The following is a 12,285-nucleotide window of genomic DNA, read 5'->3' as shown; positions in this document are numbered from 1 at the left end:
TTCCCGGCGTCAAGCCCACATTTCCTCTAGTCTCTCCAGCGGGGGCATCCAGCCCCGGGTCGCTCGGCCGCCCCGCCCCCGCAAGGGGAGGAGCCATGACGAGGCGATTTAATAGGGCTGGGTTGACCCCAGCCGGCGACCTGTCTGGACCAGGAGGCGGGGCCGAGCCGTAAACGGGGGTCCAGGAGGCGGGGCCACGCCGCCGGCGGATGTGGAGCCCTTCGCGAGGGCGCGCAGGGCGACCCGGGTCTGGAGGGGAACGCCGGTTGCAGGGGCGGGGCCGAACCTGCGATGGATAAGTGAGCAAACGGCGGCGCAGAGCTGCACCCGAACCTGCTAGGCGTCAGGTACGCGGAACGGCGGCGGCGGGAACAGCAGCCTGACTGCGGCTCAAGAACCGGCGCAGGTGCCCAAGGGGCGGGGCGGGCAAAGGGAGGGGACCTCGCGCTGGGGCGGGGGGGGGGCGAGGGGGCGGGGGGGCGGTAGCCTGGGATGCGCGCGCATCTGCCCGCGCCCCGCCCCCGCGAGGGAGGGGTCCGCGGAGGCCCCGCCCGCGCGCCTCGCCTGAGGCGGTCAGCTCAGCTCGGGCGCCCGCCTCCGCTAGTTAAATGGACCGGCGGGTCTCAGCCTCCGGAAACGGCCAGGAACTCCAGGGCTGCGAGCGCGACGGACGGCGGCAACGAGGCACAGGTAACGAAGCGGGTGAGTGTCACGCCGTCCGAGGGGCGTGCTGCGCCGCGAGGCCCTCCGATGTGCCGCGCTGGGTAGCCGGGCAGAATCAAAGGGTCTCCCATCCAATCTTCCCCATTGGACCCCTGAGGCGACTGAGACCCTGAGGGGGACGGGGACTCGCCGGAGTCTCCCAGCTTGGCCGGAGGAGGCCTGGAGCTGCAGGGTCTCACGTGCTCCAGCTCATCGGGGAGTTTCCACCTGGGTTCCTGAGTGAGATGCTCCAGCAGAGCTTTGCTCATTCCCCCAGAATGGGGGCTCCAGTTGGAATCCACTTGGTGCTTCGTGTAACTTTATAACGCACCCTGTGAAAGAAGGCTGCTCTGGGGAGTATGGCCAGAACCCGCAGCCAGAAGTTTCTAAACCGCCCCCCCCCCCCGTTTTGCTCCTGCCCCCGCCATTCACAGCGAGTGGTTTCAATCATTAGACCTCAGCTGGGTGAGACCTCAAAAGACCCCTTAAGAGAGGGACCAAGTTCTCAAAGCTTTTGTGTTCTCCTGCCTGGCCAACAAGCCTTTCTCTCAGCAGAGAGCATCATGGCGGAACAGGTGGACCTGAGCCGGACCCAGGTGTGCGGGATCCTGCGGGAAGAGCTGTACCAGGGTGATGCCTTCCATCAGTCCGAAACACATGTCTTCATCATCATGGGGGCATCGGTGAGTCTCCCCTAGGCCCTGCCTCGGAAAATCCAAAGCTAGAGCGCGATATTGCTTAAGATCCTTTCCTGCTGGGTGCCGGAGCTTTCCCAACTGATTCTTGGGGGGGGGGGGGGTCACTTGGGCTCTCCCTCTTGTTCCTGCCTCTGTGCCGTTATCACCCCAGCCCCGCCTGGAACGCACTCACTTCCAGGCATTTCTGAAATCTCTGCACAGCCCTTGACTGTAGACCTGTGTCCTAGAGCTGGGAGGTCCTTAGGGATGGTCTGATTGGGCTTCCTCCTCCCTGGGGAAAAGTGAGGTGCAGACAGGGGAGGCTATTCATGCCACGCCTGTCTTTTTCAAACCTGTTTGTGACTTGACAAATGTCACACAGCCTGTTCATTCCAGAGGCAGGATCTGAGGCCCTATCTGCATCTTGTCTCTCTCTCCCTTACCAAGTCAGGTTCCCCGGGGACAAACCCTCATCCTTTCTTTGAACGCTGTCTCTTTGCCTTCACTTCCAAGGCCTGCTGAGCCTCATTGCCTAGCCAGTGGCACCGTCTTTTTGCTCTGAAAGGAAAGACCATGACTCCCACACTAACCCCCGCCCCCACCCCCCCCCCCCAGTGTGAGGTGCAGAAGGGAGAACTGCCAGGTGGCAAGATGTGTCCATGGGCTGGTGAGATGAGCTGCCAGAGCTTCATCTGGAAGTAAAAGTGGCCTCTTCATTTTTAAGCCCGCTCGTGACCAAGAATCTGCTAAGCGCATGGCCATTTCTGCCTGTAACTTATTATATAATCTTGAGCCAGAATTCTACCAAATGCCCTGGCCTGTGGTTAGAGTGTTGGCCTGACCACCGAAGGGTTATGGATTCAATTCCCAGTCAAGAGCACAGACCTCGGTTGCAGGCTCGAGCCCTGGTTAGGGTGCGTGCTGGAGGCAGCCAATCAATGTGTATCTCTCACATCGGTGTTTTCTCTCTCTCCCTCTCCCTTCTTCTCTCTCCTCCATCCCTTCTACTCTCTCTATAAATCAATGGGAAAATATCCTCGGGCGAGGATTAACAAACAAACAAAAAAGAATTCTACCAAAACTAGTTAGCTCTGGACAGCCTAGGCATTGTCTCTCTGCGCCTTTCACGTCTTTGGTTCTTTGTTCATGTGGCATAGCGTGCTGCTGCCCTTTGCAGAGCCTGCTCCCCGCCAACTTGGCGATTCTGACCACCACTTGGAAAAGGAGAGCCAGAATGCAAGGCAGGAAGCAGAGCCGGGGAGGAGGGTCTGCCGGTGGAGGGTAGGGAGGTCCCCTTAAGCATCACCCTCTGCCTCCCCATAAGCGCAAGTCGGGGGAATGCACAAGAGGAACACAGGGAGGAAGGCTTGGCCTCCACCCTTGGCCCAAGCCTGGTCCCCCCTAGAGGAGCTGTACCTGTGTTGGCCGCTAACTTTAAGACCCAGGACTCTGACCATTAGGCCCTTGGTCTAGGACAGTGGTCGGCAAACTGCGGCTCGCGAGCCACATGAGGCTCTTTGACCCCTTGAGTGTGGCTCTTCCACCAAATACCACGGCCTGGGCGAGTCTCTTTTGAAGAAGTGGCATTAGAAGAAGTTTAAGTTTAAAAAATTTGGCTCTCCAAAGAAATTTCAGTCGTTGTACTGTTGATATTCGGCTCTGTTGACTCATGAGTTTGCCCACCACTGGTCTAGGAGATAGTTTGGAAAAGAAAGTAACTCAGGATTATGTCTCCTCCTTTCCCTCATCCCCATACCAGCCTGTCACAGGATGCTCCAACAGAGCATCCCAGGCCACAAGAAATGGCTTACAGCTCCAGGCCCTCACGTTTCAGATGTTTCATTGAGAGCATCCAAGCTTGCTGTGTGACCTGGGGCAAGTGTCTTCCCTTCTCTGAACCTGTGTTTCTACATAGTAAATGAGGGCTTTTTTTCATATATTTTTATTGATTTCAGAGAGGGAGAGGAGGAGAGGAGAGAGAAAGAAACATCCATGATGAGAGAGAGAGAGAGAGAGGGAGAGAGAGAGAGAGAGAGAGAGAGAGAAACATCCATGATGAGAGAGAATCATTAATCGGTTGCCTCCCACAACCTGGGCATGTGCCCTGACGGGGAATTGAGCTGTGACCTCCTGGTTCATAGGTCGACGCTCAACCACTGAGCCACACCGGCTGGGCGCAAATGAGAGTTTTTTTGAAGCAGGTGCCAGGGGTCCTCGGACTCGCCGAGCTGATTCTGTGACTCCTCGCTGCCTTCACCTGTGACCAGCTTGGGGTTGGGAAACCTTGTTTCTTTGCAATTGGTAGGGTTCCCCTTTGCTCTCCTCTGCCCGAGAGTGACAACCAGAAGCTTCCAGAGCAGAAGTGGGAAGTGCCGCTCCAGCAGGTGGAGTGGGGGAGCACAGGGTGTCTGCCCTCCACAGAAGGGCTCCTGTTCATTTCTCCATCTCCTGTTCAAGGGGCTGGAGCTGGGTGGGCCAGGCCAGCCTCCCACACTCAGACAGCCCTTCGAACAGCTCCCAGAGTCAGGCCGCCCATGCCTGCTCCTTCCATGCAGGAGGTAGGTAGGGCGGGACTATGGGAAACCAGTGAGTTTTCTGTTCATCCTTCCAACAAATGGCGATCAAGTGCCTCCTTGCAGCACAGAGACAGGCCCCCCCCGGGACATGTGTACTGGGGGCTCAGGACCCAAGGTGAGTTAGCAAATCCAATAAGAATTCAGAGTGGCGCATGTGATAGAAGACACAAGCAGGCCCTTGTGTCACCTCCCCTATCCCTCAGCAGCCAGATCTCATAAGGAGAGGCCTGCGGAGCCAGGGCTGGGGGAGCATTCCATGCAAAGGGAAGAGCAAACATAGAACCCCCAGTGACTGGTGGGCCCCCCCCCGGGGCAGCCTGGGCCCGTGTGGCCAACCTTTGCCCCTTCCTCCTCCCCCACCCGCTTACCCAACCCTCGCCACACACCCAACTTCCTTCCTGATGCTGGCTCACTGGGTTACCCAATGGGCTTGAAGCTGCTGTCTGTTCCCCCAGCCCTGTGTAGCCACTTCCCCCCTTCTCAGGATGCCCACCCCAAGCAGGAAGAACGTGTAGGTACTTCCTGTCCCAGTCCAGAAAACTTTGGGATAAAAGAAGCCAGTTTCTACCTGGCCGGTATGGCTCAGTGGTTAAGTGTTGACCTATGAACCAGGAGGTCACGGTTCCATTCCCAGTCAGGGCCCATGCCGGGGTTGCGGGCTCAATCCCCAGTGTGGGGCGTGCAGGAGGCAGCCAATCAGTGATTCTTTCTTATCATTGATGTTTCTATCTCTCTCTCCTTCTCCCTTCCTCTCTGAAATCAATAATAAAAAAAATTTTTTTAAGGAAGAAACCAGTTTTTCCTTACAGACCAGCATGAGGGGAAGAATCCTAGGCCCGGCAGATTCCTTTCTTCCCCATCTGGTAGGACCTGGGCCAGCCTGGAGTGACTCTTTGCTCCAGGGATATAGAGAGGAATGAAAGTAAGAGAAAGAGACAGGACTGGGAATCCACTTGGACAGGATTGGCTTACTGCATGGTTCTCAGTGAGCCCCTCATCTCTCTGGGCCTCAGTCTCCCCACCTGGACCACAAAGGCCATGGACTCAATGGGTGCTCCGGACCCATCCCACTGACCTGGCAAGGGTTGACCTGACAACCCGGCACCTCCCTTTCCTCGGAATGTTTCTGGACTACCTTCCCCTTGGGCCGATAAGATTCTTGCTGTGTCATGATGATATTGGCAACACTCCCCCCAAAAGTCCTGGTGATTCACCAGCCCAGGGTGGAGTAGGGAGGCCCTTTTGTTGGCTTTGCAGCCAAGCCTATCTCAGCAGCCCCCAGTTAACTCAGCCCAGTGGCCAAGAGCCAGCTGGGCCCCAGCCAGGGCCCAGGCTCCACCCCAGGAGACCCAGCAGGTCCTTTTTTAAAAATGTGTCTTTATTGATTTCAGAGAGAAAGAGAGAGAAACATCAAGGATGAGAGAGAATCATTGATCGGCTGCCTCCTGCACACTCCCCATTGGGGACCGAGCCCACAACCCGGATGTGTGCCCTGACCAGGAATTAAACCACAGTCTCCTGGTTCATAAGTCGACTGAGCCACGCCGGTTGGCCACCCAGCAGATTCTTGACCTCAGTGACCCTAGGGGGACGGGATGGCCCACCCCTCAGGGCTTTGAGCTGGCAGACCCTGGAGCTCTCTGTCACGCCTTTTGCCATAAAACCCTCACAAACACATCAGCGGTGGTTTGGGCTTATAAGACAGGATACAGAAGTCAAACCTGGGTGGCAACAAGCGGGTGGTGGCCCAGGTCCCTTTGCCCCAGCCAGACCAGATACTGGTGGCTGGAGATCCCAATTAGGCCCTGCTTCTCCAGCTAAGTCACCATGTCCCCAGGCAGCTCCTTCCCCACTGTGGTCCTCCAGCAAAATGAAGGGTTTAGGGCCCAGCCAGTGAGGCTCTGTGGTTGAGCGTGGACCTATGAACCAGGAAGTCACGCTTCGATTCCTGGTCGGGGCACATGCCAGGGTTGTGAGGCTCAATCCCCTGTGTGGGGCGTGCAGGAGGCAACCGATCAATGATTCTGTCTCATCATTGATGTTTCTCTCTCTGTCCCTCTTCCTTCCTCTCTGAAATCAACACAATTTTTTTTAAATGAAGGATAGAGGAAAGATTGCTGCATCTCACCAAAAGCCCCTGTAATAGCTCCATACCCACGTGTGGCATGCTTAGATTTGATCAGTGTCTTCCCACATTCCTTCTTGCAGAGGAGTCCAGCCCAGGCCGGCCCAAAGAGAGCAGCTGCCAGGCCTCACACCCTCCACTGCCCTGGGTGCTGTGTCACCTCTTCCTTAGGTGACTTGGAGCCCAGCAGACCGCTGGTTGCAGGGGCTGAGCGGAACAAGACAAGCAGGTTCTATTGCTAATTAATCCCAGAGAGAATGGCAAGAACAAACAGACTGGGTGTGGGCACCGTGACTCAGCAGACAGGAAACTAGTCCCCTGCCACCACTCCACTGCCCACAGCCTGTCCTGATTCCCCACAGCCTGCTGGAATGCGATGGTAAGCAAACAGCTCCTTCCATGAGGCGTTTGCAGGCCGAGTTTCTGATTATGTCTCCTGCGGACTAGTCCCCAGCAAACACTCTCTTGAACAACCGGCCAGCACTGAGCCAAGGTGACAGAAGCAGAGTCCTCATGCAGCCCCACTGATGGGAGAAGCCAGAGGCGGGCACTGCCATTCTCTATAGGCATGCCGCTGAGGCACAGAGAGGGGAAGCTCGAAGCCCAGACTGTGCTCAGAAGCACTGCCATAGTGGCATCCGATGGTGAGGGCGACCATCGGATGCCACTATGGCAGTGCTTCACTGGAAGGTGGCAGTTAGGGACGCGCTCCCAGCCATTTGAGATCAGTGGTGAGCAGTTGGCAGGCTTGGGCAGGGGCCCCGGCACAGCATACCCTGGTTTGGAAACGGCCCACTTTGCAAGTGTGGGGTCCCGACTGGAGATGGCCAGTCCACACCTGCTTGCGTGAGCCTGGTGCTCAGCGAACTCTGGGCTGGAAGACGCTTGGAGTTGTCCGCATGCAGGTCCCCACCTTAAGCCCTGGGTAGAGATGAGGTCACCCAAGGACATTGGAGACGAAGCAAAGGACAGGAGGAACATGAACATTCAAGGCACCAGGCATTCCATGGAACCTGCAGGTTCAGAAACGGCCTTCCCCCACCTCCACCCACATAGGGATCCCCCCCCCCCAATCAGGAACACCCTCCCAGGCCCCCAGTGCCTCCTAACTGCCTATCTTTGGAGGGATTTTTTTTACTTATTTATCCTAAAGTGCCACTAGCCTTTTTTTAAATTTTTTAAATATATTTGTATTGATTTCAGAGAGGAAGGAAGAGGGAGAGAGAGATAGAAACATCAATGATGAGACAGAATCATTGATCGGCTGCCTCCTGCACGCCCCACACTGGGGATCGAGCCCGCAACCCAGGCATGTGCCCTTGACCAGAATCGAACCTGGGACCTTTCAGTCCACAGGCCGACGCTCTATCCACTGAGCCAAACCAGCTAGGGCGCCACTAGGCTTTTTTTTTAATATATTTTTTAGCCGAAACCGGTTTGGCTCAGTGGATAGAGCGTTGGCCTGCGGACTCAAGGGTCCCAGGTTCGATTCCGGTCAAGGGCATGTACCTTGGTTGTGGGCACATCCCCAGTAGGGGGTGTGCAGGAGGCAGCTGATCGATGTTTCTCTCCCATCGATGTTTCTAACTCTCTATCCCTCTCTCTTCCTCTCTGTAAAAAGTCAATAAAATATATTTTAAAAATATATATATATTTTTTAATTGATTTCAGAGAGGAAGGGAGAGAGAAACAGCAATGATGAGAGAATCATTGACTGGCTGCCTCCTGTACGCCCCCCACTGGGAATGAAGCCCGCAATCCAGGCATGTGCCCTGACCAGGACTCCACCTGTGACCTCCTGGTTCATAGGTCGATGCTCAACCACTGAGCCACACCGGCCAGGCTGCAGAGGGGTTTTAACCAGGTTGGGATTGCGTTGGTCCCAGTCGCATGGCCTCCTTTCTTTCTGCCTGGGGCGAATTCAGATCCATCCCAGCCCAGCATGTTCTTCCCCCCACCCCCACCCCCACCCTATTGATTGGCAACGCTGAGTGGAGCGTGGGTCGTGCCCGGACCCGTCCCGAGCTTCAATTACAGGGCAGGCAGATGAAAGGGCTCGCTGCTCTGTTCCTCTCCAGGAGCCTGTGACCGTAGGTGCCCGTCCTCTCCCAGCTGGAGGGGCGGACTCCATCTTCGGCTTACAAAGTGAAAGCGCGTGGGAATGCCCACAGCCACTAGACTCTGGAGCTTGGGGAGAAGGAACTTTGTGATGCTTTCTAATGAGTCTTCTGTCAAATTTGTGGGCTTTGCCATATCGTTGCTCACAGTTGCCATGTATCACACCCTTGCTTTTCTTTTGGAAATTTTCACACGCATGCAAAGTCGACAGAATAGCTCTATGAACGGCCACTGTCCATGGCCCAGCTGCCACAGTGCTCTGCCATCTTGCTTTACCCACACTCTACCCTCTGCTCAATTCTTGTGGTTTTTTTTTTACTATGTTTTTTTTTAATATATTTTATTGATTTTTTACGGAGAGGAAGGGAGAGGGATAGAGAGTTAGAAACATCGATGAGAGAGAAACATCCATCAGCTGCCTCCTGCACACCCCTCACTGGGGATGTGCCCACAACCAAGGTACATGCCCTTGACCTGGAATCGAACCCGGGACCCTTCAGTCCACAGGCTGACACTCTATCCACTGAGCAAAACCGCTCAGGGCTTTTTTTTACTATATTTTTATTGATTTCAGAGAGGAAGGGAGAGAGAGAGAGAGAGAGAGAGAGAGATAGAAACATCAATAATGAGAGAATCATTGATAGGCTGCCTCCTGCACACTCCCCACTGGGGATCAAGCCTGCAAACCCCAGCGTGTACCCTGACCGGGAATCAAACCTGGGACCATTCAGTCTGCAGGCCGATGCTCTAATCACTGAGCCAAACCAGGTAGGGTTTTATTAGTGTTTTTCAAACACCAGATTTTTACTTTTGCTTTGTTTTCCATTTTATTAATTCTTCTTTATTTCCCGCCCTGTAATTAGTTTGGCTTGAAAATTCTGTGCTTGCCCTGGCTGGTGTGGCTCAGTTGGTTGGAGTGTCGTCCCATGCACCAAAAGGTCGTGGGTTTGATTCCCGGTCAGGACACATGTTCAGGTTGCAGGTTCGATCCCCAGCCCCAGTTGGGGGCATGTACAGAAGGCAGCCAGATGATCGATGTTTCTCTCTCTCTCTCTCTCTCTCTCTCTCTCTTTCTTCTCTCTCTCTTTCTTTCTCTCTTTCTCTCCCCTCCCCACTCCTCTCTCTAAAAATCAATGCAAATGTCGGGTGAGAAATTTTTTTAAATTGTACTGTCCTATTTTCTAACTTCCTAAATTGACTGCTTAGCTCATTAGTTTCGAGCCATTCTTTTTAGCCAACATCAGCACTTAAGGCCACATCGCACAAGTTTTTTTTTTTAATATATTTTATTGATTTTTCACAGAGAGGAAGGGAGAGGGACAGAGAGTTAGAAACATCGATGAGAGAGACACATCGATCAGATGCCTCTTGCACACCCCCTACTGGGGATGTGCCTGCAACCAAGGTACATGCCCTTGACCGGAATCGAACCTGGGACCCTTGAGTCCGCAGGCTGACGCTCTATCCACTGAGCCAAACCGGTTAGGGCCACAAGTTTTGATATTGTGCCACTTCCACTGCCATTTGGTTCCAGTGAGTGGAGTATCCGGGTTTCCTTCTTCAGCCCGTGAGCTGCCTGGAAGTGGGCTCTCTGGTTGGGGTTTGGCTCCCTTTGCTTGCACTGAGGCCAGAGACCATGGCCTGCGTGATTGCAGAGTGGCCAGGCTGGTCAGGGTGCCTCCTGGCCAGCACAGGGTCCATCCACCTCAAGGTGGCTCCTGCGATACGTGGGTGCTGTTAGTTCAGGGTCACCGTAAAGGGCTAGCACAGGCTCTCATTCAAGCTCCTCTCACTACATTAAGGAGGAAAACAGGTATGCTTGTGGTTGAGTGCTGACCCTGAGTGAGTACCCGGGTCTCAAAGTGGGGAGACAACCTCGGTCAACCTAGGTCATGTAAAAACATGTATTTTTATTGATTTCTGAGAGAAAGGGAGAGGGGAGAGAGAGAGATAGAAACATCAATGATGAGAGAGAATCACTGATCAGCTGCCTGCTGCACGCCCCCCAATGGGGATTGAACCCACAACCCAGGCATGTGCCCTGACTGGGAATGGAACCTTGACCTCCTGGTTCATAGGTCAATGCTCAACCACTGAGCCACGCCGGCTGGGCTCCCCAGCTTCTCTTAACCATGCCTGTTCCCTCTGCCACAGGGTGACCTGGCCAAGAAGAAGATCTACCCCACCATCTGGTAAGCACCCCCCTCCACTAATCCCACTGCCCCGAGCCTTCCTGGCCTTCCCCGCCCTCCCCTCCCTGCCCACAGCCATGCTTTGCCCTCAGGTGGCTGTTCCGGGATGGCCTTCTGCCCGAAAACACCTTCATCGTGGGCTATGCCCGCTCTCGCCTCACGGTGGCTGACATCCGTAAGCAGAGCGAGCCCTTCTTCAAAGTGAGTAGCTGCTGGGGTCTGTGGAGGGGTGCCCTTCCCTCCTCCCATTCCCGCTGTCTGCTTCTCCTCCCCCGAGGCCCGGCCCGCCTCTCCTTGTCCTGGCAGAGGGTCAGGCCTTGGTAAGACAGTCACCTGGGGCCACTCATGCCCAAGCGTCTCATCCTTTCCCTCCTCAAAACCACCCCCACCACTCTGCCAAGTTGGCACAGAAAACTCTGCCTTCCTGCTTCTGCCACTTCTTTGATGACATGGGGCGCGCAGGGTGGGGTGTAGGAACCCTATGAGCCTGAGACTCCCGTTTCCCAGCTCCCCCTCATGTGGACTTGCTGTGCCCCAGGACCAGGAGCAGAAAAAGCCTCTAGACCAGGGGTGGGGAACGTCCGGCCGGAGGGCCGTATAAGGCCCACAAAATCCTTTGTTTTTTTTTTTTTAAATATATTTTATTGATTTTTTTACAGAGAGGAAGGGAGAGGGATAGAGAGTTAGAAACATCAATGAGAGAGAAACATCAATCAGCTGCCTCCTGCACACCCCCTACTGGGGATGTGCCCACAACCAAGGTACATGCCCTTGACCAGAATCAAACCCGGGACCCTTCAGTCCGCAGGCCGACGCTCTATCCACTGAGCCAAACCGGCTAGGGCTCCATTGATTTTTAGAGAGAATGGATGGGAGGGGTAGAGACAGAGAGGAACTTCAATGTAAGAGAGACACATTGTTTGGTTGCCTCCTGCACAAGCCCCAACCAGGGCCAGAGATAGAGCCTAGCAGGCTAATTGTTAAGTTGATAATTTTGTATGGCCCTCGAATGATGTTATAAATATCCACATGGCCCTTGCCAGGGGAAAGGTTTCCCCACCCCTGATCTAGACCATGGAAATCCTAGATTTGCGTTTTCCCAACACACCGAAGTTTGGAGTAATGACCTTAGAAAGAGAGATCTTTGTCCAGTGTGTTTCTCCCAGGTCAAACTTTCCCGAAGTCTGACTTCTGTCTGAGGGCACGAGGTCCCCAGGGGTGACTGTGCCCATCCTGGCCCTCGCCTGGGACTGCGAGGCCCCATCTCCTGCAATGATCCATGCTGCCTTGGCCTCCCCTTCCGGTGTGCAAAGCTGACAAAATGGGGGGTCAACCTAGTGTGGGGCTAGGCTGATTGACTCCCAGGGGAGCCTGCCCTGGCTGCGGGATGGGTGAGGAGGGGCTGACATCCCTGTGTCCGTCTCCCCCAGGCCACCCCCGAGGAGAAGGCCAAGCTGGAGGAGTTCTTTGCCCGCAACTCCTACGTGTCTGGCCAGTACGATCAAGCAGCCTCCTATGAGCACCTCAATGACCACATAAATGCCCTCTGCCAGGGGTCACAGGCCAACCGCCTCTTCTACCTGGCCTTGCCCCCCACCGTCTATGAGGCCGTCACCAAGAACATCCGAGAGACCTGCATGAGCCAGACGTAAGGCTTGTCTTTTGCCCTTCCTTCCTGCCTCCTCGGTGTGCCCTACCTGGAGCTGGCCTGCCCTGGCAGCTGTCCATAGACCCGGGGCACACTAGTCTAGGGAGTCGCAAAAAGGCTCGACATGAATTAGCTCCACAAAGAATGGAATAGGCTGCAAACACGGTAGCTTTCCAACATCCTTACTGAAAATGCTACCACACATACTTACATTCCAAAGTCCCATGTGGACCCTCAAGGTTTACCT

At 54.9% G+C, this 12,285-nt stretch overlaps 1 protein-coding gene across 9 annotated transcripts in view; it reads left to right on the top strand.

The window, feature by feature from the left end:
- The first annotated feature begins 69 nt into the window (after positions 1-69).
- Positions 70-12,285, top strand: part of G6PD (glucose-6-phosphate dehydrogenase) — a 16,961-nt gene continuing 4,745 nt past the window's right edge. The window contains exons 1-6 of one of the 9 annotated variants that reach the window (XM_054712940.1): positions 70-347; positions 605-702; positions 1,243-1,385; positions 10,353-10,390; positions 10,483-10,591; positions 11,821-12,038. In XM_054712940.1, the coding sequence (XP_054568915.1) occupies positions 609-702; positions 1,243-1,385; positions 10,353-10,390; positions 10,483-10,591; positions 11,821-12,038 (602 nt within the window). In that variant the 5' untranslated portion in view covers positions 70-347; positions 605-608. Of the gene's footprint in view, positions 407-560; positions 703-1,242; positions 1,386-10,352; positions 10,391-10,482; positions 10,592-11,820; positions 12,039-12,285 lie in introns of those variants that run through there. The other 8 variants (XM_054712892.1, XM_054713216.1, XM_028136123.2 and 5 more) reach the window with 8 other exon arrangements.

Source organism: Eptesicus fuscus, chromosome 1, assembly GCF_027574615.1.
Source record: "Eptesicus fuscus isolate TK198812 chromosome 1, DD_ASM_mEF_20220401, whole genome shotgun sequence".
Classification (NCBI taxonomy): Eukaryota; Metazoa; Chordata; class Mammalia; order Chiroptera; family Vespertilionidae; genus Eptesicus; species Eptesicus fuscus.
This window is presented reverse-complemented; position numbering and strand designations above follow the sequence as displayed.